Consider the following 26,566-nt stretch of genomic DNA (forward strand, 5'->3'; position numbering starts at 1 on the left):
TTATATCTATGTACATCCATAAATAAATAACAGCTACCACCAGACAGTCAATAACAGAGCTTCTTTCCTGCACACACCTCCTTTACTGTGGGAAGGTCATGGTTTGCTCCTCAGCTTCTGCAACAATTTCTTAGTTCTTGGCCGGTTAAGACAAGACCAGACTGGGTTAGCTAGCAGGTTGCTCCCACAAGACCAGTCAATCCTTTCTTTATACTAATCTATCCCATGATTCTGTCAAGATTTCTCTTTAACCAGATGAATTATTCAACAGGTTTCCTCACTGGATACACTGTCTTGCTCAAAACTGTAATTTCACTCAAACCCATCATGATTATCACTATAATCTCTAGATTTTAATGTAAAAGCACAAAACATCACACAGAAAGAGAGCAGTGATCCGATGTCAATTCCTCTCCAACTCTCAGAGTACAACGTGACAGTTTGTTCTAGGCTGACTTGACTTAGGGAATGATACTTTGATTTTATTTATAGACTACTGCAGATGGAAAATCAAAGCATCACATATGAACAGGGCATTCAATTCAATCACACCCAAGGAATAGCACAGTCATCCTTTGTCAGACACATTTTCTATCAGTTGACAATGCCCATTCTAGATCTATTAAGCTCAATATGCTGATAAATTGAAAGACAAGAAAATAATTATTTCAAGGCAGCATATAACTCAAGAATACAAATACATTCTAAAAAGTCACCAGTTTGATGCTGAAAAGTATATTCTATTTACAGATCACTGCCTCCCTTTTTTTATAATTCTTCACCACTGCAAAGCTAGAGTCACACTTCATATGCTCAGAAGTCACACTGCTAGCCACGAGTGGCATTTGAAGCATTACTATGGCAACAAGTAAACTTGACAGCTACAAGACATACCCTGCTGATACACCACGTAACCAAGCAATCTCATTCTTACTATGTTGAACAACATTGTATCAAATAAGTGTTTTTAAAACCCTCACAAAACGTTAGTACCCTGAGACAGAGCATGACAGAAGCACCAAATACTATCTAAGAATTATCTGGGAAGTGACAGACAGCAGAACCAATAAGCAGCTGCTGAGTGAGGACAATTCCCAAGTACTAAAAAGACACAAGCTCTGAAAGGCAAGATCTCTCCTAACTGTGCATGAGCCTAGTGGAACAAATTTTGTATAACTTCAATTGTGAGAGAAGTGTATCAAAAACATAATAAAATTATTTCTACATAAACAGACTGGGATGACACAAAACCTTATTCTGTACTTTTTCTCTGCATGTGAGCTCCACATTACTAACCTGTCCCTGCACCAAGTAACAAATACCTTTGCAACACCCAGATTGAAAAATATGGCTACATATTAAAGAGACTTGACATCCTCTACAAGCTCCCAAAGCAAGTTCAGCACACTTTCGCAGAATCACTAGGTTGGAAGAGACCTCCAAGATCATTGAGTCCAACCCATTCCCTAACACCTCAACTAAACCATGGTATCAAGTGCCACATCCAGTCTTTTTTTAAACACATCCAGGGATGGTGACTCCTCCCCGGCCAGGCCATTCCAGTACTTTATCACCCTTTCTGTAAAAAACTTTTACCCTTCTTTTATACATCAGACAGCTTTGTACTGGAAAGAAAATTATTCTCCACATCAATACCATCAGTGATCTGGCAAACTTCATCCATTAAAGAGGCCTTCAACTCTTCCAACTACTACTTGCACTGAAATACAAGGCTAAGCTACATATACACATTTCTCCAAAAGGAAGAATTAGTGGATAGAGTTCCTCATCAGTGCAATCCTCAATAACTGATTAATCTCTTCATACAAAAAGCAACAGCATGAAATAACATTTGAGTGATACAATTCTGTGATGAAAAGTTCTCAAACACACAGGACAAGAACCACAGAAAAAAATGCCTGAACATAAAAATGAAAATATTTTTACATTTTTAACAAAACAGTTTTGTTAAAAACACTCAAGACTTCAGTTTCTCAATTTGCCCTCCTTTCCTCACCCCTCTCAAATTAAATCTTTTCCTTCTCCCCAAAGTCCTTCTCAAGTTTTCCAAGATTCATCTCCATTAATTGAAAAATATTTTTGAAAAATAACAGATCAAAAGTTATGATTGTACAACATCTCAAAAATGGGAAAAGAATTCTCAACCAGATCAAGAGGTGAAGTGTCAGAAGGACAGGTTTTATTGCTTGAATTTTCTACTACTTAGGTTTCAAGACTAGTGACCTATTAGTAAGCTCATACACAGAATGATAGACTATAAATTTAAATGGCTAAGAATGGCATCTCAATTTCATGAGCAGCTTAAAAAAAAATCCAAGTTACTAGATTCCCTCAAAAGCACACTACTAAATACCTAGCACTGAAGCAAGGACAGGGGAGTATTCTTACTCTACAATTTTAATAAATCAATAAAGTTGTAAAGAATAAGTAAAAGACTAGATATTTTCAAAGAAATCATTATGAAAGAACATCCACATTAGATTTCTATTATTTTATTCATTATTTCAAATTAAAAGAGGGAAGTCAACTTTCATTCTCCCACTGCATGACAGAGCATACAGTACAAACGTTAAAGCACTCTACTTGTGCGTGCTAAGTAGAAAAATGAAACTGATCCATTTAGTTGTACACTCTTATCTAACTGAAATAGTTTTTATTTACACTTCTAATAAATTAACATTTAATTCCCACTTAAGTACCCTAAATACTAAACTCTTAAAGAAAAAAATGCCAAGTAAAAGATTTGAAAAAGTTTCATTCACCCTAATCCTGAACAAGAAGTCAAGTTCATAACAAGGAAATTTTAAACACATGTGACCTGTAGCTCTTGAATTCCTTAAGATAAACCTTGCATTTTGGCAATTTTGCATGTTCTAATTCTTGCCCACCAATACATTAACAATTGGCCCTTCAGACTGATCTGCATGGCACAACATGCTGCTCCGTGAGATCAGTCAAAGGAAGCTCAGGTTTCTTGAGGTGAGAGTGTTTTCCCAGAATGAGGGAATAAGGACAGTGGCTGGTCCATGTACCACAACGCATCCCTGTGAGACCACGACGAATCCTGGTGTCTTGTACTGAAAAGGCAGCTGTTTCTCCTCCCCTCCAGCCCAACACAAAGGCTTTGTGTAGTGCTTCCCCAGAGAAAAAGAAACAGACAAGGCAAGACACAGGAATACACAGAAACTGTCAATCTCCTTTGTAAAGTTCCAATTCATTCCCACTAAACAAACAAGGCCTTACTAAAACAGAGAGCACAGTAGTATATTAATATACCATTCACTGCAAGTTCACACACTAATCAAATGCTTAACCTTCTGTACATATATATCTAGCATTGGTAGAAACTGTTCGTTCAGAAGCCAGTTTGGAACAAGGAAAACCCCGCTCATATCGCTCTTCTGTCAAAACTCAGCTCAAAAATCTTCTTGATGTAATCAGCCACACTGAGAAAAGCCTCTCTGGAATTTGTGATGTTAGAAGTATCAGAGCCTGCAGTACGCAGCAGCAGTACAGTGACTACACTAAACATAAGCAACGTCACGATATTCCAGCTGCTCCATTTGTTCTTCTCATTCCAACCTCACCCTTCCCAAACAGGAAGTTTAAAAAGATGCTGAGCCTCAAGCAAATAATGGTACATCAAGAATATATTAGAGAAGAACAAAGTACTTTTTAGGGACAATTTGTTCCATCCTCACATTTTTTAAACTGTATCTTGATGCACTGTTTTCAAAATAACTTTTGACAAATTACTACTCATACAATTACAGTCAAACTTTCCTATATATAATTTCATTGACAGGCCAAACAAATGTTAACAAGTATACCTCTGGTTTAACAAGTTAAAAAAGTTCTACTGCTTTGTTAAACATAATTCACTCTGTAAAGCAAATGAATCATCATCAAGGAAGTATTCAGGACAATATTATCACAAAATAAAAATGTAGGATATCTTTGTATCATGAATTCATATAATTAAGACTTAAAAAAACATTACCAAAATCAAGTGAGAGCAGCAAAATAAGTCCTAATCTTTTGTTTTCTCATCTAAAATGAACTAACGTACCTACAAGCACAGCTAGCATGTGTTCAACAGAGGCATGGCATTAACTACATAAAATGCATTTTAAAAATCTACTCATTTTTTCCAGAACCAGAACATGGAAACTAACCACACATTTTAAGGCTAACAAGATACTTAAATAAATAGAGTATGATTTATTTTAAGGCTCTCAACATTCCTGCAATATAGTTTACTAATTCAGAACATTTAAGCTGAAATTACACCGGTTCTGCACATAGAGTCTAACTAAGAAAGCCACTATAGGCTATTTTATAATTTACTTTCTATAGCCCTTTTCAGCTTAATCATAATTAGGGTAGAAGGTTCTCAAAAGGCTGCGGTACACTCCCAGGTCATTCCTTTGTGTCCATCTCCCTCCGCCCCCACGATAATACATCAATATTATCATTATTTGTACTCCCGCCCCCACTTACACTAGCGGTCGTTTCCAACTGCTCTGGCTCACACCAGAGGTTACAAACCTCGTAGCGAGCTTTGTCCTCTTATTTCTTTTACTCTAGAGTGACAACAGAAGCCTAAGGATGCCGCTACAGCTCCAGAGATCGTCTGCAGACTCGGGAACGAGGTGCTCTCCCACTTCCTCTTTGTAAAGCTAAAAGTACTCGAAATAACGTATTTTTAACGCCGCTCCACACGCAGTTTGTGTGCTCCCCTGAGCGCCGTGCTGCGCGCACCCGCGGCCTAGCCGGGCATATCTGTATGCACGGATCGATGCAAGTGCCGCTAATGGCTCCAGCACTCCGAGCGCCAGGCGACAGACAGCCCGCTTCCCATCCAGCCGTGCCCACACAGCAGCCGTCACACGCATGCCACAACCCAGAGCTGGAAATACAGACGCAGCTATTTTAAAACAGAGATCTTTCGCCGTCAGAACACGTAAATTTCTGTACCGTTTGCCTTCTTGCAGCAAGTGGGAGGGACACCAAAAAAAAAAAAAAAAAAAAAAAAAAAAAAAAAAAATCCTCTTGCCTATAAATCTGAGTTCTCCGTAGAGGCCGGGGCAGCGGTGACTACTGCTGGAGCCCGCAAGACCTGTCGACCTTAACTCCACGGAGGGGATCGCCCCGTCCTGCCCCACTGGAATAAGCCCTTTCCGGGGCGGGCCGTGGCTCCCTGAGCTCCCGCGCCCAGCAAACTCCCTCTCCCGCGGGGACAGAAACCGCGACGCGGCACCCACGCAGCAGCCGCTGGGGCCGGGCCGGCGGCCGCCGGAGCCCGCGGGCCGCGCCCCGCCGAGGCGCCCGGAGCGCCCGCGGGGACGGGGCGCCGGGGTAACGGCGGCGGCCGCGGCGCGGCACCGCGAATCCTCACCTGGAACGCGGCCGAGGCGGCGGCTCCTCGGGGCGGCGCGGCGAGTCCCGGCGGCGCCCCCGGCCCCACAGGGGATGGTGTGCGCGGCGCGGGGCGGGGGCTACAGCGGCGCCCCCCGGCCCAGCCTCCGCCCCATGGCGTGCAGCGCGGTCTCTATGGCGACTGCAGAGCCGGGCCGGCCCGCAGGGAGCGGTAACGGCGGCGCTCAGGCGGAGGGCGCTCAGCGGGTCACGGGCCGGCTCGCAGCGCTGCCCACGGGGGTCGAGCCCCTCGCCGCGGCGGCCGCCATCCCTGCGGCAGTGCCGACCGGAGCCCAGCCGCGCTCGTCCGCGCCGCCGCCCCCGCGCTCGCCCTTCCTCGGCCGCGGCGCCACCGAGCCCGCTGTCCCCCGGGGCACCGCCCACATCCCATTTCCGGAGCGGTGATTGGGCAGCCGCGGAGATTTCTCAAGGGCGATTGGCTCTTGGCGCGGTCAGTCCGCGGGCCGGGGGCGGGCGCACCTGGCAGCGGCGCTGTGCAGTGCGGAGTTGGTCGAGCCGGCGAGCGCCGGTACAGCTGCGGCCACCCTCGCGTAGCCCCGGGGCCGAGCCGCGAGATGCGCGCCGGAGTTCCCGTTCCCGACGAGCTTCCGAGGGGCAGCGCCCGTGCGGGGGCTGGCACAGGCACCGGCCGCTCGCCGCCGCAGGGCCGCTGCCGGCGGGAAGCTGGGTCCTCGTTGCGGTGCCGCCTCCGCCTCAGCGGCCGGGGCCGCGCTGTCCGCACCTGGGCGGGCTGCCCGGGGCCTGATGAGCGCAGGCCGCTGCCCGGCCGCGGTTGGGGCGAACGGGCTGAGGAAGGAGAGGCCGGGGCGGGGGAGGCGGGTGACCCAGAGTCGCCGCGGGCACCTCTGTCCCCTTCGAGGGGACAGCAGGGCTATCACCCCTGGGCTCCGCACAGTGACAGTAGGAAGCGGTGGATGTGTCCCGTGCCTAGGTAAGTACGGCCTTCGAAGGGAAGGCTTTACGCTCTCACTGGTGACTCCTTACTGCAGGCAGGGCTCTCGAGGCTCGTGAGGCCACTCCTCGGTGGGTGCCTTCATCGCACAACAGCCCACGGGACGCGTTCGTAGGCCACAGGGTCAGCCCAGAGGCTGGATCCACCTGGCAGACCAGCACCTAGCAGAGGCCTGTGCTGTGGGAAGGAGGAAGGACAGATTTGCTGTGCTCACAGCAGCTTGTATGAAGTGAGTAAACACATCGTAGTGTTCCCCTCGTGACGTTTCCTTAAGCGGAAAAAAAAAAAAAAAAAAAGGTGCCTTTATTTTCCCTACTGCCAGCCGGACAAGAAGACAGTGTGAATAATTTAAGGGCTTTCTTCATTCCTCACATGGAGGTCACAGTTAAAGAGTGAGGTTAGGAAACAGTCCTACTACTTTATGAAAAAGAAGATTTTAGCCCTGGTACTTAACAACTGTGTTACCCAGAAGCAGGACTGTGACGCAAACCTAGCAGTGAACCCAAACACTTGCGAGTTCCTCAGTGTGAGTTTCAGGAAGATGCTTCTTCATTACCAAAGGGAATTGCCTCAAGCAGTGGGCCACCAGTCATAGTGGTGTGGATAAGCACTAGTGATAAGTATACATGTAGTGAATGCATATGTCTGTTATGTGTCCTAATAATTGAAGTAGTTAATAAGAAAGCTGATAGAGTGAGGAGATGTTCATTTGTGAATGGGAATGAAACAATGTTGATGGCAATAGGTGGAGAGAGTTGCTTTCTTTATACACAATAATACATCTTTTCCTGGGTTACAAAAAGGAGTTACAGGTTTTGCTTACCTTTAAAAGGCACTTACAATTTCTTGGATGGAAAGTATTTGACTGGAACTACATATTCCTTCAAATCTGTCTTAAAGGCATTGCAAAGGTGACAGTTATTCTAGGATAAGCAGCTCTTCTTATGCACCAAACAAATATTTTTTTTCACATTCTAAAGTAGACAAATTCACACTCTAAAGTAGATGGTGTTTTTCCTTCCAGATTATAATTGAGTGTGGATAAATAACCTAGCCACCTCTTATTTTAAGTAGTAAGTTTTGCAACAAAACTTGCTGCATGCTAAATGTAATGAGGAGCTCATGAATATGAATCCATTTGTGAAGAGTGCTGTATTGTTCCCCAAATAATTGACATGTTGCCTGAGGTGTACAATTCTTCAGGAGAATTTTCTGATTCAATTAAAGAGAAGGAAAGGCCTTAACAAACTTGTTTATCTGGTTTGTCTGTTTACCTGTTCGTCATTTCAGATCCAAGGGGCATAGTTTCTCTCATCACTTTGGAACCTCACAAGTTAATTAATTATCTAATACAATTGACACGCACATTGTCATGGGAACCACACGAGGTGTACATGTCTTCTTGCCCACTGAAAGCTTTAAAAGATCAAATAGCCTTTCCTTCATCATCAGTGGAAGTACAGTGAGCTGTGAGTTTCCAAATTACCACGTGTTCTTCATAAGCAGACAAAACCTGAATGGTTCAAATAAAAGTCAAGCAGGCAAAAAAAGAAACTAAAACTGAGTCTTTTCAAAAGGAAAATCTGTTTCCACTTATGTGAAGGAAGTCCTTAAAGAAAAGATCTAATCTTTTTTAACTCACTGCTCCAGAAATACACCAAGAAGTACTTCAAGGCTTTCTGTTCTACTATTTTAGGTTCAGAGATGTTGATAAGTATAACAGATACCAGTGTTTCCTCTGTCAGTGCAGACTTGCAGAATATCTTTACCGCTTACCAAAAAAACCCCAAGCAACTAAACCCAAAAAACCACCAGCACATTAAAATTTCTACATAAACATGAATATGAAAATAAGCTACTCTAGTTTGCTTGGGGGATTTTGGTTTGGTGTTTTTTGGTTGTTTTGTTTTGTTTTTGTTTTGTTTGTTTGGGTTTTTTTGTTGTTGTTGTTTTAAGGGGTTTTTTTTGATAGTACATGTAGTTAAGCTCAGATGCATTGTGTTGATTTCCCTTGGAAAAAGCTACTCTGAGCCAAAAACTGTCCTATGCCCTTTGTTTGGCTCTTACATTGTTAGTTCTAGTTGGCTATCTCGATGTAAAAGTGTGTGTCTTTGTGCAGCTGTTAGTGAGCAGCTGTAAACCACAGCAGATGGGCACCTCTCTGTTCTGGCGATTTTTAAGTATCTCAGGTGGTGCAAAATAAGTCAGTAAAGCAAATTGCCCTGGTTTCATATGGGATAGAGTTAATTTTCCTTACAGTAACTGGTAAAATGCTGGATTTAGTATGAGAATAATGTTGACAACAGGCTGATGTTTTAGTTGGGTTTGAGCTGTTGTTACTCTAAATCAAGGACATTTCAGCTTCCTGTGCTCTGCCAGTGAGGATTTACATGAGAACGGAGGAGAACATGGCCAGGACAGCTGACCCAAACTGTCCAAAGGGATATTTCATACCACAGAACATCATGCCCAGACAATTAATGGGGAAGGAGTTGGCCCTGAGGTGATGATGGCTGGTGGGGGACAGGGTGGGCATCAGGCAGTAGGTAGTGAACAATTGTGTTGTGCATCACTCGTTTCTCTTGGGTTTTAGTTGTCTCTTCTTTTCACTACAACTAGTGGTAGTAGTGTCTAATTATTATTATCTTTTTTATTTTGTTTTAGTTATTAAATTGTTTGTATCTCAGCCCATGAGTTTTGCCTTTTCTATCCACTTTTTTCTTCATTGGGGCAGGGGTGGGGAAGTGAGCGAGCAGCTGCTGGGATTTACTTGCTACATGGGGTTAAACACAGTGTGTTGCCTTAATTCAATCCTAAATGTCTCACTTGGCTGTAGACTGCAAAAAGAAAAGTACTGCACACCAAAACTCTGAAGCAGGAGAGCAGGAGGATTAATTGCAGAAATTACTCCAAATCCCAAAGGCTTGCCAGACCAAACTTTATTATAACCACATAGCTGCTATGCAAAACAAAAAAAAATTATCTGTTCTGGTATATGCATAGCAATGAATATGATTTCCTAATAAGTTTGGCTGCATGAAAAATAATCTCCAGTCATATAAAGATATTATTACATTTTAATGTAGATATTATATATTTAATAATTATAATTATTTAAGATTACATGTAATAAATGTTAAATTATGTAATGAGGAAATAAATAGAACTGGTTTGAATTTTAAAAAATATAGAAACAAGCCAGTAAAGACCAAAGTGACAGCAAACTATTTCTGGGCACAACTAGACACAGCTTCAGCTTTTGTTATTTTTTTAATTTAAAAAATAACAGAGAATGAGAAAATACCCACTTATCTAATGGGGTTCCTGCTTCTAATATCTTTTTTGTTTGAAGAAATAGATCAGAATTTCCATGGGTGTCTATAGATGGAACACAAGTTTCTAATGCTTCCAACTTCTGGTTCCTTAGGCTTCGTAAGGTATGTAATAAGAGAGATGTGAGAATTTTCATCAATAGTTTTTGTCTGAAAAGAATGATCTAATTTTTCTTTAAGGAACCTTTAAGTATTTAAGCCCAGACCAATACACAAACATATTCATATGTCTGTGATGGAGAAGGGTTACATGATTAACAATGTGCAAGAACTTCTGAACTCTGCTGTTATTTTCCTCAAATAAACATGTATGGGAGTAGATGACTCACCCTGCAAAGTCCAGACTCATTGGTTTCAAACTCATTGGAACTTCCTTGCCTCGACTTTGGGGTCTTGGCAATATTTATTTATTTCTATATGAGTCAGAAGTTCTGAATAACATTTCTGTTTAGTTGACTACAGAAGACAAAGCTCCAGAAAAACTTTTAGGGAGTCAAGATGTCAGGAAAAAGAAGAGAGAGAAAGAAAGAAGAAATAAAAGGAGGATAGGGATAGCAGGATTCCCAGCCTTAATAGAGAGGGAAAATTCACAGGTTTGGTTAGTCAGTAAGTTAACATACACCAACCCTTAGAATTGAAAATATGTTGAAAATTTTAACAAAAATTAATATTAAAATGGAGGTGGTCACAATGCTTTCACTGAAGAGCAGAAAGGTAAAAACATTTGATAAGCTCACATTTCTGGCAAAAGTCAAGGAGCAAAGGAAATATTGGCCAAAGATGAAAAATCTCCTACCAAGTTTTGTAGATGCTTAAACAGGTATCTAGTTAATAGCAATGACAAACTACAGACCTCGAGAGATCTAGTTCAGCCCCTTTTCCAGGGAAGGACCAACTATCCCTACAACACTCATGGCCAGTGTTTGTCAACCTGTTCTAAAAGTACTTTGATGATGGAAATCAAGGCATTTCTTATGGGCTGTGTCACTATGCTCACAAAAAGGATTATTTCACCCATTATTCTCCTCATATCCTATCACCAAAGGAATGTATTCCTTTCCTCTGTGCACTTACTTATAAAATTACTTGAACACTATTTTCATCTCTCACCATCAGTCTTCTCTACACTAAGGCACCTGAGTTCCTCCAGTCTTTTTCCACAAATTGTGATTTCTCAACACAGTGTCAATATGCATGAAGTCACCACTCAGGGGACAGAGGGATCTTGGAAAAGCTCTAAGAGCACTGTGTCTGGCTTCTGGTTTCTGTCTATTTGACAGCTTCAGAAACACCCATGAGTCTTTTTTTTTTTTTTTTTACCCCCCCTTTTTCCTCTTGGTAATTGTCTTTTCTTTTCAAAAGACTCTCAAATTCCCTTCGATATGTCCTGAGTAATATTGTTAAGTTCAGATGATGTCTGGAGTGTGAAAAAATAGCATCAACATCAGGTTTATAGTAAGCTGAGAACTGGTACTGATTAGTTTAGGAGGTTTTTTGAGGAGAAATGTGACAGTGTATGTCTGACTACTTTGCTAGGAGAAGAAGGGTCCGTTGGTAGTATAGTGCATCAAAGTATTGAGGCTATGAGATATGGAATTAAAAAGGGAAAATTTTACCTCATTATGTAAAAAGAATTCTGCTGCCAGGCCTCATAATATGTGTATAATTCCATTATGCAAAAAGCTTCCTGATACCTGGCATGTGAGGACAAGATCCATAGTGAATAAGGTACAAAAATGAAAAGCGAGATTGATGCATGGTCTGATTATGATTAAGTTTGTAAAAACAGATTCTAGTCTTTACAAAGAAGTTACAGCCAAGATGGAAGTTTTATGTTATACATGTTCACTTCCATCTGTACTACAGACTGCTGGTCTGATTTTAAGGTGAATACACTATTTCTGTGCCTTAGTTTTCCATTTGTAATGACTCACCATGAGTCATGAGTGGGTGACTCAGAGATTGTGGACAGTACAGCTCCTATGGATTGAAATCAGAGCCAGCCTGACAGGTACTAGTATGGATTTTCCTGCAATGCACAGGACACAAGCACTGCAGTTCATGCAGGTCTGCTATAATTTCCTTTTCTGCCTGAGACTGATTTCAGCATCCATATTGTTATAACCTTTACACATCTGAAAAATGTAAAACCTCTTTTTCTGATTTGTTTCATCTGTGGTGTTCTTCAGGCAATTAGATGAGCTACAGTTTTGGTGTTTTCATTTTTCATGGAACATAGTGCAGCAGATCTTCTGTACAACAGTAGTACAATAAAAGCTGCCAACAAGATTTGTGTCATTTTAATGTATAAACCGGGTCCTTTAAACTGTTGGCTATTGCCATTACTTCTTGCCTTTAAATTTTGACATTCCCTCTGCCAACTCTGGAATTCCATAAGAATTTCAGATGTCATTACTTAACTTAGGTATCTTTATCTACTACAACAACCATAATCATCTAAATACCACTATACTTCCTTTCTAAAAGTTCAAAAATATAATTAAGAAATGAATGTTCATCAAAGACTCAGTTGCTTCTATTTGCTTAATAACTTACTTTTCTAAGTGTCTATCATGTGGTTCACAGCTTTACAAAAGCCAAAAAAAGCAGATGGTTGTTCATGTACTCTCCCCATTATCACACATCAGTGAGAATCTCTTACGAATATGGTCTTGCCCCAGCTCAGAAGAAAAGGTTGTATAGTTCTTGCTTCCATCAGACTCACCAAGTGCCTCCAGTTTTAGTCCAGTACTCCAGTATCTTGTATCATTAGTTGTCATTTACATTAAATATAAGGTGAAATGAAAAGCCATCCAAACGTAAAAATAAAATATTAATTTTTGGAAACTAAATGTAAAATTAAATGTTGCATTATCCCAACTAGTTATTCCATTACACCGATTCATATTGCCCGTGGACTTATATATGAATGGTACTAAATAGGTAAGTAATTGGGCAAATATTTATTAAATTTACCTGTCTTAGATCCTACGCCACAGCACAGTAATCTCCACTGGTAGCAGGAAAGTGTGAGATCTCCTTCTATACCACTGGGTGATAGATGCAATCCCCCATGTACATTCTGCAACTTACAAAATGCTACTCCGTGGTCGTGAGGTCCAGGCTTCCCAAAGGTCTGCAAGAAAGTGCATCATGGTTAATTATAAACTGCCATAACACAGAACTAATTTCTGAATAATTCAACTTTTGATATTACATTTGCAGCTGAAGCCATTTCCAAATATGAAATGGAACAAAAAACACAGGTAGCATTGGCCTCTAACTGCATGACAATTAGATTTAAGTAATGTCTTACAATGGGGCATTCTTGAGCTTCCATTAGCTGGGTGAATGACCTCTAATCTCTCTAACACAAGAAAGGCTTCTTGCTCTGTATTGTAGAAAAAGCCTTCATACAGCAGCACTGCCATCTCCTGCTTGCTCGCTTCCATGCATGCGAGTCCGATGTTTGTGTTGCAAAGCAGCCAGAGGGGAGGTGCAGTTTTCTGCTACTAGGTAACTGAGGCAGTAACTTTTTCTAATATTTGGGGATAACATCTTTGGAGTTCTGCAGATGGGGAGAGTTCTCACAAGGGAACTTTTTTTAAGCACAGAAAAGTACTCCAGCTATTTGTCCAGGATTTCTGATATATCTCACATCCTAGCTGAACAATAACTCAAACTGTGTACATTTGTGTCCTTGTGCTGTACCCAAGGAATACATTATACCTGCAGAATATGCTTCCGTAGAGTTGATCTGCACACAAACCAACATATTTGAACAGATCTAAAATATTCCCTGTGATCTGCACCAGTGCTGCAAGTCCTAAGCATGAATGACTCGTGCACAGGATTAATTCAATGCAGTTGGCGTGTATTTGATTATATGCAAGCATTTGTGTGGTCCACATGCAGTGGGTCTGACAGGTCCCAGATGTATCATGTATGCTCTGAACCATCAGGACACAGGTGAGATAGAGCCGGTGTACTGCCAGAACACAGAGTTAGAATCACAGTCATGTCAGGGTACTGGTTTATTGCTTATCAAGAGCCAGGAGAGGACAGTTTATGCTTCTGAGAATATTTCTACACATTTACAATGCCTGGTGCAGGGTCTCTTGCAGTCGGTCATGTCCCCACTGAACTCCCTGCTGTGCTAAGGTGTTAGAGATATGGACCCTATAGCTCAAACCTGGTCCTGCTTAGGGATTTGGTTCTGGTACTGACATCACCTCTAACTTGACCAAGCACTGCTGCAGACTCAGCTTGTTGTCACCACTGTTGCCAGTCCAAATCAGCCACATCTGTCCCACAAATTGCTATGTAGTAGGTTCAGAAATGCCAGAGGACATGACACTATTGCTTTTGCTTCTGGAATAGAGCTAGATAAGAGACTAGGACAGAGGTTTCTACTAGATTGTTCTTGAACCTGGAAAGCTTCCCAAATCAGAACCTACTGTGAATCGTACAGGATGATCCAATTGTTCTTGGTTATTTGAATTCTTTTCTTGGACACTCACATTCAATACACAGAGAACAGAAAGCTGCATTCAAAGCAACAAAATATGGAATGATGAGTAACGAACCTAATAGTGAATATAAATGATAGTTGTCTAAGATACATTTTCACTTCCCACAGAATCACAAAGTTTCATTATTCTCATTCTTCTCTCCTGGGAAGGCATATTTATTGTTAAGAACAGCTTAAGAGCTATTGAAGACATTAGCAGGTACTCAAAACTGTTCTGTTGCTTACTAGCCCAAGTCTCCAGCAGGGTAAAAAGGTAGAAGTCCTATAAACCATTTTGTTGGTGAGATCTCAGTTCACACTCAGTTAATTGGCCTGTTTTGCAGGATTTAATCTGGTGGCATAAGAACCTTGAAATAAATCTCTTAGCTACAATTAGAGATGAAGCAGAGATTAGCACAGGGAGGAGAGCTGAAGTGGTTTTCTCCATCTCCATTGGTGAGTCAGTGTGAAGACAGAGCAACAACAGAGACGTCAGGAAATCAGTATTTCAGTCATCCTCAGGATGTCCAATTCAGGTATTTTCTCCCTTGTATTCAGCAAGTTACCAGTTTCAAGATCCTGTTCAGTCCTCTGAAGCAGGTTAGTGGTTTCTTTTATAATGTCACAAATTGCAATGTATGTTTAGCTGAAGTAGCAGATTTTAGCAAAAACAGTAAGAAAATATGTGGTTTGTTTATTATAAAATTGCAAAACTTCTCTGAACAATTTTTATCTAATAAGTAAATATTATAAATAAATAGCTGTACTGTGTTTTGTTCAATATAGTTAGGGGAATTTGATAGCACAGGAACAGCTAGGTGACATCTTGGAAGCAAGTTGTATGGTGATGGGAGCTGTGTTTAAAGATAAACTTGTAGATAAATTTGGATTAGACATGGAAAGCTTGAGAACAGTATTGATAGTATGAGAGAGATTTCCACATTTATTTGGCTTCTTTTGTTGGAAGAAGTATTTCTTCCACTATAGAATAAAATCCAGTTTGCTCTCCCATAGCTGGGGAAAATATGTCAGTGTGTATATGATGAAAATGTGTCACTGTGTATATTCATAACTCTAGAGTGGCTCACGTGCAAAGGTTTCTAAGAACTATGACAGAGGCATTAGTTCCACTGAAATGCTGCTGGTGTGGGTAGCACTGTTAGATAAATATCAATATTCCATGAAATCTGATCCTACAACAATACTAAGAATTTACAAAGGAAGTTAAGAATACCTCATGAGAATTTCTGGAGACAAGGGATTACCAGGAGAATTTTTCTTGCACAGAATTTTTTTCCTTTTTTAAACTTCAGGCATCTGAAAATTTGGGATGGAGCTATATCAGAATACATGAGAATGAATCCCTGCTTATGGAACTCAAATTTCTTTACAGCTAGAATATGACAAAGTCTCAAGTCTACATCTTCCAAAAATGAACAATCTCTGGAGTAGATGAATTTTAAGTAGAGTAGGACTGTTTACAGCTTTGGTCCAGATGTTAAAACAAAATACGTTTAGGAAGTAGGGTGGTTTCAGTGACATTGTAACAAAATGTGTGCTGAATTTCAAGGCATTGTTCAAATATGTACTTGTGTTTCACAGAAACAAGCAGCAAGTGATGCATTCATATGTGCTGGCTATTGAATGTAAACTGTGTATCAGCAATCAGTAAATTTTACATCAGGTCCTCTCTGTTGTGAGCTCTGAGGCCTGAGTACCAGGGGTAAATAAATCTATTAGCAGCCATCACTTACAGCTATTTAAGGTCAAGTCACGAACTGCTTAACTGGTGAAGCAATCAAAGATACTGTCTCCAGGCTTAGCAGGCTTATTCAGGCTATCAGCTGAATTCATAGGGAGGATTAGTTCTGTACCAACAGAGCATGATCTCTTCAAATGAGGTCTGAACAATACTGGAGAAGAATGGTGTGAAGCAAGTGTTTTAATTTTATAAATGGATATTCTCTTGATATCTCTACAAGGTGTCTGTTACTTATATGATTATCACAATATAATCACAATCAATATTCAGCCATAATTGATAATCAGCCATAACAATCATTAAGATTAGGACCCTGTTTTTAAACTCAGAAAGCTGCTGGCCTCAACACATTTGAAAATAAACTGGTAAGGAAAAATACTGTGCATTTTGCACACTATTCTGTGTATTCTACGAAAGATACACAGAGCTGAATAGCTTTGAGGGGAATTAGTTTTCTCTGTAAATGCAGGAGAAAATAAATGCCACTTGAATTCATTAGATATCACAGGCCTTAAAATCTTAACATATGAAGATATTTAACCATATCCTGATATGAATCACACAACCTATTCCTTGCTTGTACAAATAGAATTGATTCCTTCCGACATAAACATGTGACGACACTGGGATTCCATTACCTTTTTAAACTGCACTCTGCAACAATCTGCTTACCCAACGCTAAGCTTCACTGCAGCTGGGGATCCTTTACTGGGTCAGTGTAGCCCTACTTCTGTCCACCTTGTCTGTCTGCAGGTGTTTTTCGTGTTGTTTTAGCTGGTACAAGTTCTATTCAGTAATAGCATCCACTAACTTAGAAAATATTATGCTACTTATACATCTCTATTTTCCCAGATTTACAGGATTACACTTTACTGTTTATAAATGTCATTCTATTAGTGGAATTAAATGACTGTATAATTATATAACGCAGAGTTTTACGGTATAAAATCACTCTAATGAGAATTGCCAAAATAGGAACAAGACAAGCAAGGTTTTTGGAGAGGAAAGAAAAAAAGAAGGCTGTATATGCGTTTGTCTTGTTTCTTCAACTTTTGAACACAAACCTGACCATAACACAGGAATCTAATAATATTAAATACCTATAATTGTTAAAAAAAAAAAAAAAATAGAGGCAACAGGTAGAAGGGAAAGACACTGGGAGTCTTCTGAAGGGAAAGATAGCAGACCAGTTTACTTTTAGATATCACATCTACACAGAAAACTAGTCTTGACAAAAATTCATAGGAATACAGTCTCTGTTCATACAACTCACTTATTTTTAATTGCTCTCATTGGTCCTTCGATTTTTTTTTTTTTTTAAGTGATTCATGTTGTTATGAAATTTAAGCAATGAATTTCATTGGGGCACTCTCTTGGAAGGACTCAGTGTGCGTGACGTTGTACAGAAGTTCTTTTGTAGGCTCTATAAATACCTGGTCAAACAGACAGTAATCTCTCTCCCTCTTCTTCAGAATTCTGCTGCACGCCTTGGATCCATGCTCCTAATCAGCTTACGAGCTTCCCTTGACCTACGCTTCTTTTCCTAATGCACGTCTGACTATGGCTGTCCTCAAAGTCAAATTCACCAAAACCAAGAGGGACAAATTGGCTCAGATCTTATGGATCCTCAACTGGGTTTCTGTAGTGAGTGGGATCATTCTCTTCAGTCTTGGACTCTTTCTGAAAGTAGAGATCAAGAAGCGCAATGAAGTGATGGCAAAAGGGGACATTAACTCTGTCCCCAACATGCTAATCTCTGTAGGGGTCATAGCATGTATCATCAACTTTCTGGGTGGCAAAATCTGCTATGACTGCTCAGATGCAAACAAGTTCTCTCGATGGAAACTAGTAATGCTGCCATACATCGTATGTACCTTCTGTTTTACCTTCTGCATCCTGGTGGGCGCTCTCATGTGCTATACCATGAGGAACGAGCTGGAAGAGTCTCTCTATCTGGGACTGAGGGATGCCATTAAATTCTATAAAGACACAGACATACCTGGGCGATGTTTCTTAAAGAAAACAGTGGATTTGTTACAAATTGGATTCCGTTGCTGTGGAAACAATGGCTTTAGAGACTGGTTTGAAATTCAGTGGGTATCTCCTCGTTATCTGAATATGGCTTCCGGGGAGGTTTTGGAGTAAGTATTTATCAGTCGTAAGAAAAACTTCTAGGACAAAAACTCTTTTGAGACAGGAAAGCCCTTTTTTCTGGACTTTTGTATCTTAATTAAAAAAAAAAGAAGTAGAATGACCAGGTTACTCACAAAATATGCTAAATACTTGCACAATCAAAAGTTGCCTTTTGCTAAGCCTTTAGGGATGCTAAGCAAAGCAAATATGTATCTCCTTTTTCAATGTGGTGAATTAGCTACCTCAAAATTTTAATTTCATTTATAGTGAGCTGATAACAATAAGAAAAAAAGGACTGTATATTGCACAGTCAACTCTAAGCACTGAAAGACCCTGCTTTTTCAAGGTACTAGACTTTGCAATCCCAAATTCAAATCTGTATGTTCACATGTGAGAAATACCAAACAACACGTACACTGCATAAAAAAAGCAGAAATCCCCCCTTTCTTTTTGGTGGTGGTGCTTAATATGATGTAGCAACTGTGAAATTATATGCTCAAAAAGAAGAGTGGTAATACTTACATATAAGGTAAAAATTAAAAACTTTCAAAAGTAGACAATCCAGTTTGTAATAATTCTTCTAAAGCTGAAAAAGGTCTTCACTGACAAGAGAGTAGTAGCTTTGTATTCCCAGGAAAGACAAATGCAAAGAGGTTGACTCGTATTTGTCAAATGCTGCATTTCGTTGAACTCAAAAATCAATGACAATAAAGCCAGAGGAAGAGAGGCCAAAGGTCTTAATTTTACAGAATTCGCAATTTGAAATTTCCATCATAGCAAAACATATACAGAGAGCTGCAAATATACCAGAGAGCAGGACCTAGGAGAATACAAACAAGAAGGCATCAACATATAGAAGACACTTGTCTGTGGAAATAAAGCAATACAAGCATTCTCAAGAGAGAAGTTAGAAAGCGTCACACAGAACAGACTGAGCCAGAGCTGTTCTAAGTCTCGGGTCTATGCTGAAAAGTGACATGACAACAAAGATGGTCCCCAGGAATTAAAGAATAGTAACTTAGTGTGAGGTCAAAAGTAAAATATGCTGCCTTTTATTTATTTCTGCGAGAGAGGCAGAAACAGTAATGTTTTACCCAGTGTCTTAACTAAACTGTATTTTCTTCTGCAGGCTCACCTGCGCTCTGCCATTGTTTTGAGAATGCACTATCAGTTAGCTTTTGCCTCATTTAGGCAGAAGGTGACAGTGAAATGCATGTAAGGAAAGTAATTCCTGAATTTCTTTTACTGTGGATAGATTGTTTCATTTCATCTTGATTGGCAGAATCCAAGTTGGCATTGTATGACAAAATTATACCATGACTTCCAAAAATCTGGTAGTGAAACGTGATATGAAATCATTGGGAAAAAAGCCCAGTTGGTAATTTTCTGAAAAGATGGAGAAGAAATCAACTCTTTCTTGGTTTCAGCTTGTACTCTGTGTCAGTCAGTAGTTTGCAGATCAAGAGGCAAAGCAGGTGAGATCTGACATACTGTAAACTCACATGCAACCTTTGCAAAAATGAACTTCTCACCTTCCTGCAAAACCCTCTTCCCTCCCACCTCTTCTACAGCTCTATTGCCAACACCAAAACTTGACAAAGCATGGAAACAGTCAGTGGGAATGGTAGGAACATGATGCAGGTTACAGCAGTACAATGCTATCATTGCTCTGGTTGGATAAAAATCATCTTTGCTCAAAAGCCAATTTTTGCTTTACAGTACTGCAACAACTTTGAACTGCAACAGCAAATAGCAGTGAACATCTTGCTCCACCAACTCTTTTACTGAGGTCATCCCTTCTAACAGTACCAAGACACTATTAAGTACCAAGACATAAATTAAATAATTTAAAAATTTGCCACTAGCAGAGGAAACACAGTGACAGGAGGATATAACCCAAGTCTGGAAACTGCTACTGTTGGCAGTAGAAAGAGGATTCTTCTTTATAACACATCCAGAACAAAAGAAAATTTTTAAATTGCTTGGGATCAAAAGAAAAGCTTAAGACCCGGTTTAAGAGGTGGAGTACTATACTGGGGTCATTAAATATATATAATACCCTGAAACATAGAGGGCATTTTGCCAGCCCAGGTAAGATCTTCCCTGTCACAATGTGCCAGTCTTCTCTTCTCTCTTCTCTTTTTTCTTCTCTTCTTGCTTTCTTTTCTCCTCTCACATTGGAGACCTGTGGTTTGTGCTTCTCTGGCTCCTTTCCCCTCCAGTGCCTGGTTTTGCCTATGTCCACAACATGGCTCATACACTTCAGTCTACTTTCAGTGGATTATCAGGACTCTTTTGCATTAATTCCATTCTGTTGCCATCACCAGGGATATGATGGCCACAAAATGAAAAGCTAGACTTGAAAATGGAGACAAAGTCATGCCTATCCCATTCCTGAGTGGGAAATGGCAGATGAACTTCCTGGTTTACCTGGAAAGTTCTGTTTTTGAGAGGATTTTAAGAAAACCAAAACACATTACAACCCAAATAAAAAAGAGAGGAAGAAAAGGACAAGAAACAAAAAAATGAGATTGTACTTAGTAGGCTCACAGCAATAACATAAAAGCAATTACTCTGCCATCACAGCACTGTCACAAATACTGAGCTTCCGAGCAGCTTATGCTTCATTTGAAGGTTACATTTAGTCCCAAATTCCAGATCAAGACTGGACCACAGTGTTTCTGCTCCTTCTCTTTACGTGATAAGCTTCCTGTAATGTTCCCTTCCCTATCATTTAGATCAGCTGTACTGGAACAGAAAAATACTATTTGCAAATATTAATAAATGAATAAGTTTTGTAAAGTATTAGAAAATTTACTATTGGCAAACAAGGAAAGCTGGATATCTAAGTGAAAGTTGTCTTTCATGTATTCTGGCCCCCTTAAAAAGGGTAAAGGGCCTGGACTTGATAAACCAGGGCATGGTTCTCACCTATGGGACTGTCCCAGGAAATCAGCCATTTCCACTCAGCATGAAAATAGATAGAAACTTAGAGGCTGCTTCCCCAAGGTATGAGAGTGTCTCTCAGCATCTTAGATACTGTCCAGTTTCTGGAAATTATTTTTCTCTGAAGAAAACGGATGCCAAGGATTCATTTAACTTCCATAAAATCATGGTTAATTTGAGACTGTATTCTCTTCCCATCCTATGATTTTTTTTTTCCTATTCCTCTTTATCTTTCCTCTTTCACCACTTGTTTTCCTCCTGATCTTATAGAGGAGGGAGAGGCATAATTTTTAGCAATAAATACATTTCTTAAAGTTACAGAAAGTAAAGTTACAAGAAGTAGTGAATTAGTCTCAAAATATGTGCTGGAGCAGCCCTTGCAATGGATACAGTGACAAAAGACCAGGAGATGATTTCCAGTGGTTCCTGTGGCATACAAAGTTGTTCTTATATTAATATCTCTTTCATGGAACAATGAATTAATATTTCTTTCATGGAATCTCTTTCATGTGTTGAAAAATCAATCCAGAAGTAGTGAAACACAGGATTTCCAGGGATATAACTTCCATTAGAATTCCACCAAGATAAACAGTTCAAAAGTTGTCTTCAGTATTCAGCATAAAGGTACCCAAAAAGGCAACATCTGCCTGAACACTGAATCCACGTCTTGTGGTACAGAATGAAGAACCACACGAGATACTGTGCTATACCTCACTTAAATACAGAAAATCAAATATATTCAGTTTTCCTGAAGTAAACAACTTTTCCAGTTGAAAGTATATCCTCATTTTCCTTTTGTTATGTGAGAGAGGCCTACCTTGCAGCAAAGTTGTGTTACTTCTTTTCGAAAATCACAGGCACTGCCTGCTGCTGACACCAGGTTTGTAATGGCCAGACTTTGTCCTGTTGCAGCCGTCTGAAGAGCAACGTTGATGGGAAGTTCTTGGTGGATGGAGTCCCCTTCAGCTGCTGCAACCCCAGCTCCCCACGGCCCTGCATCCAGTACCAGCTGACGAACAACAGTGCTCACTACAACTACGATTTCCTGACAGAGGAGCTCAATATCTGGATGAAGGGGTGCAGAGAGGCCCTGCTGGATTACTACACTGGTATCATGAGATCCATTGGCATTGCAGCATTGCTTATCTGGTTGTTCGAGGTGAGTCTCACAAAAATGGTCTCTATCAGATTAATCAGTCTTCTGGCTCTCTAGAATGTGCAACAATGATGGTGTAACACATGAGAAATGCCTCAGGAAGAACTTCAGGAATGTTGGAGGATTTCCTTTAGTAAAGGCAACTTTCCCAACGTCCACAGAGCAGGAGGAAATCTTGTTGATGATAACTATCAGAAACCACGCGTATAATTCTGTATATTTATACAACTTTTTCAACAGAATATAGTAAATTCCCTTCCCTGATGCATTTATGGGATCAGATACAGGATGATACATGCACTGACACAACTGCAAGAAAATCTATGAGAAGGCCTGAGTGTTATTTTAAGTCAGTTTTAACAAATATATAAAATATGAGTAGGTCTTTGGCTCAATGCATTGATTTTGTTTATAATTAAAATTGAGCATTTCATTAATATCTCAAAGCCTCCTTTTTATATTACATAGTTTCACCACATAGATAGTACTTGCAATCATGGCATATCATCCTTTAGAAGAAGATTGTGCTGTTGGTTATGCAATCAAAATAAGTACACCACATGCAAGCTACATGCCTGCAAAGCTGCAGTGCTCCTGCTGATGTCTGTAGAGATCTCTGGATGTTGTCATTTGCAAGTAAAGGACCTCCCCTATGGTACAGGCTCCAATACAGTTTTCTTACCTTTTTAGTATGTTTTCGTTTTCTGACTATTGCTCTATTGCATAAATATTAGCATTGTAATTAAAGTAGTCCATAACAGTCCTCAGGCTGTGCTAGGTGGGGTCGTGGTGCCAGAAATAACAGGCCTCTGAAGCATGTGAAAAGCTGTGAGCAAGCTCTCTGTGCTCCCTTAAATATTGACAAGCTGATCTTGACTCCAACAGAACTATGAAAGTGGGGCTTTTTCCTAAACTTAGACATGAGCCTCTGCTATAGGCCATCCTTCCTAATTTTCATGCCTTGGCATGTAGAGGACACATATGGCTTACACGGGAAAGATTAAACCTCCTCGGAAGAAATATTGATTTAATCAATGTCAGTGGGAAATAAAATCCACTGAAATTATCATACTACATTTTTTTCTTTCCCAGTGACTGATGGTTCCATTAACTGATCATCCATTCCACATCAGTTAGTTGCAGTCTCTGGGGCTAGAAGGTTCACAAGTAATTCTAGGTATTTATGTACTAATAGCATGCAAGGGGGATTGTTACTTGAAGAATAAAGAGAGAATCAATCCATCTCTCTCTGCTTTCTTAAAAAATGTAATGAATTGGAAAAGTGGTTAGATATATTGCTAGGATAAAGAGTCTGTCTGCTTTAATGAGGCCTGTAAATACACAAGTCAGAAAACTGAGTGAGTGATAGGACTGAGGCTGCAATTTCAACTGTTTAACCACGAACCATTTCTTACAGCTCTCTGTACTGATTGGTGTCCGGTACCTACAAACAGCCATGAAGAATGTCCTTCTGCTAGGAGATCTGGAGGGTGAATCAGATGGTTGGTTACTAGAAAATAGTTTTGTGGAAACCGCCAAATATAACATTAACATCATTAAGAACCTTGGCAAAGCCAACCAGATCTCCACTGTCTCAGGCATGAACGACCCCAACATTAACATACAAAACACAGACTGTGACAAAACTAATATTACAACAAAATCTATCCCCTGCAGCTAGGTAGGCAAATCTTCCAAGAAATGACATCACCACAAGTGTAGCTTTGCTCTCTTACAGTCCTACAGTCACCAGATTTTATCTGGTCAGGGAAAAATAAAGCAGAAAAACTAGTAAAACAATTGAACAAACCACAGACTGGTGACAGCTCTAAAAATGCTGCTGCTTCTTTGGATGGATGTGTTTCTACTTGTGAAATCCCTGATTCTCAACACTGCACAAAACTTACGGAATTTCTCCCATTTTCTCTCCTTTACTTACAGACTTCTATCATGGTCCAAATGCATCAGAATAATCAGTATGCACAAGCAAATATTTCGGACAGGACAGGTCTGCATGTACTAACGTACAGTTTAGTTGAATAGCTACCGAAGAAGTTTGTCATTACACCTATAAAAATCCCAGGAGCAGGGAAATCCCAAAAGAATTTATTACAGTGGATAAAAAGATTCTTTACAAGAAAGACAAAAACTGAAATGAAGATTCTGTTGGTGCAAGTTGGGAAATGGGAAATTTTAACAAAAATATACCTGTATTACAGCCTAAAATAGCCCAACAGATATGTGGAATTCAGGTGAAGGCAATAAAAGTTACCACAAGGGTATTTCACTTGTTTTTCCCAAAATGCCTTTAGTATCTATTCATTTCCCCCCTCCAATAATTTAGAGACAGCCAGTTGCCCCACTTTCCTGAAAGTCAACGGGTACAGCTGAAAGGAGATCTCTGATTAAGAAAAATAACTGCCAGCTTGTGCAGGGATATTTAAACTTCCAACTAGCATGTGACAGGACAAGCTTAAAAACAAGTAGATACTTCCTATGAAACAAATATTGATGATCCTAGATGCTTCAAAGCACCTCGTTTCAGAAGTTCTTCCCACACTGATCCAGGGTGGGAAGGTAAGGGATTATGTGAAATCAATGAAGGCAGACAGACGGACAGCTCACGCATCACACCCGTGGTACTCAGGAGCTCTGTCGATGCATGGAGTGAAAGCCTTCAATGCCCTAAACACCTGTAGCTACAGGATGCCCTATGACTGTAATTGATTATTAATAGTCAGCAGGAAAAAAGTACCAATAAAAAACAGAAGTGAGAAGACCAAATAAAATATTTAATTGTTACTGCTGTGAGTGCATTCTTTGCAGATAATCAAGTAAAATAAGTTTTATCACTGGAATATTTGAAATAGAATCATTCCTGCTTTTGAAACTGTGCAGAATAACAGTAAAAATTTCTTTACCTAAATACTATTGTATTCCTTAACACTAGAAAAAGCAAGTATTATAAGGATACATCGTAAATAAATTGAGCAATATAATAATCCATAGTGTAATTCAAGCAGGCCATGCACATGACCATAATTTCAACTGGAATTCCTTCACTGCCTAACATGCTAGGCCTACACTTAAGTATGTTAAAACCCCTTCAAAGAACTAGACTTGTAAGCTGAGACTTCCTTCAAGAAGAACTGTTAATTCTTCCCTTTGCACTGCACTTACCTGTATGCCTACTTGTCTTCATTGTATTGCAACTACTTTGCCCATTAGGGGAATTAAAACTTAACTGGCATGTAATTCCTTCAGCCTTTTCTGAGAGCCAGAAGTACTTAGCAGCAGCTCTATAATTAGCTGATACAGGCTGGAAAAGAATGAATAAAGTTAGTTGTAGCTCCTTTAGAGATCAAGGAGAAAGACAGCCATGTATTGCGAACTAATCAGATTTTGTGTATGTTTTTTCTTTAAATGCAGTGTATTTTTTTTTTCAGATGAGTATGCCAAGTGTCACCTGTGTCAGTCAGTAACAGTCACCTCCTCAATAAAATTTTATTCTACTTTTGGTAAAACAGTCCTAGTCCTCAATAACTACAGCTTGCAGAATTACAAGAACTGTACTAGAGCTTACTCTTTTGATAGCTTTCTAGTTAAAGGATTTGTCAATAATCTGCTCTGAAAAAAAGAGATTTGGAAGGAAGAGTAAACTTATCATCCAGCCTCAGCACCTCTTGTCTTGACAACAAAGAAATGTCATCCAGCAGTTGCTTAACACATTACCACAAAGAACAGAGGTGTAAGTATCCAGCCGTGTCCAGATATTCTCCAGATTATTTTTCTCTGGCACCCACACAGCTCATTTACTTGCATATGAAGAAAACACATTTTACCATAAAAGACAAATTAGCATTTAGCACATTAACATTTGTCTCTGAGCCAACTGCCCCAAACTGCAGCAGTGGAATGTGATTGGTTTTGAAATTAACTTCGATTCAGCATACATCTCACAAGGAACAGTCCTTGTCTGACCTATTACCAGTAATTACTTAGGCATCAGACTGCTAATTTCTATCCTGTCTAGGCATTCAGAGCCTCCACTGATACAGACGTATTACAAAAATAATAGTTCTTTTCACAGTATCAGGATAAAATTTACTTTTGTTAATAAATGTTTTATTCTTTGCTTTGTATTTACTGATTTCCTCAGAACATGAAGTGCTACACCCTACATATCCAGCTTCCTTTACAGCACCTGTCACGATAGTTCGGGTTTCCTGCAGTACTTAACACCAGAGGCACTGGATCAAGGAAACAAATGGGCAGCAGCACAGACTTCATCTTTAATTCGCTGTAATTTATAAAG

General features: G+C 40.1%; 2 protein-coding genes across 3 annotated transcripts in view; one reads left to right on the forward strand and one right to left on the reverse strand.

The window, feature by feature from the left end:
* Nucleotides 1-5,489, reverse strand: part of TTBK2 (tau tubulin kinase 2) — an 82,162-nt gene extending 76,673 nt beyond the window's left edge. For both annotated transcript variants that reach the window (XM_040067272.2, XM_040067270.2), the window contains exon 1: nucleotides 5,420-5,489. The gene's annotated coding sequence lies outside the window, so the exon portion shown is untranslated. The remainder of the gene's footprint in view (nucleotides 1-5,419) is intronic.
* Nucleotides 5,490-6,241: 752 nt separating this feature from the next.
* On the forward strand, nucleotides 6,242-25,674 carry LOC120754767 (photoreceptor outer segment membrane glycoprotein 2). The gene is made up of 4 exons (XM_040068739.2): nucleotides 6,242-6,391; nucleotides 17,489-18,157; nucleotides 22,008-22,254; nucleotides 23,669-25,674. The coding sequence occupies exons 2-4, from the start codon at nucleotides 17,577-17,579 to the stop codon at nucleotides 23,930-23,932; spliced, it is 1,092 nt and encodes a 363-aa protein (XP_039924673.1). The 5' UTR covers nucleotides 6,242-6,391; nucleotides 17,489-17,576; the 3' UTR covers nucleotides 23,933-25,674.
* Nucleotides 25,675-26,566: the final 892 nt, after the last annotated feature.

The sequence above is a fragment of the Hirundo rustica genome, chromosome 6 (genome assembly GCF_015227805.2).
Source record: "Hirundo rustica isolate bHirRus1 chromosome 6, bHirRus1.pri.v3, whole genome shotgun sequence".
Classification (NCBI taxonomy): domain Eukaryota; kingdom Metazoa; phylum Chordata; class Aves; order Passeriformes; family Hirundinidae; genus Hirundo; species Hirundo rustica.

What these genes read in the sequence shown, in the direction of transcription:
- LOC120754767 (XM_040068739.2), top strand. Translation starts at nt 17,577, where the DNA reads ATGGCTGTCCTCAAAGTCAAATTCACCAAAACCAAGAGGGACAAATTG. An exon ending in GCTTCCGGGGAGGTTTTGGA is followed by an intron (nt 18,158 to 22,007) that starts GTAAGTATTTAT and finishes GTCCTGTTGCAG; the next exon opens with CCGTCTGAAGAGCAACGTTG. An exon ending in TGCTTATCTGGTTGTTCGAG is followed by an intron (nt 22,255 to 23,668) that starts GTGAGTCTCACA and finishes CATTTCTTACAG; the next exon opens with CTCTCTGTACTGATTGGTGT.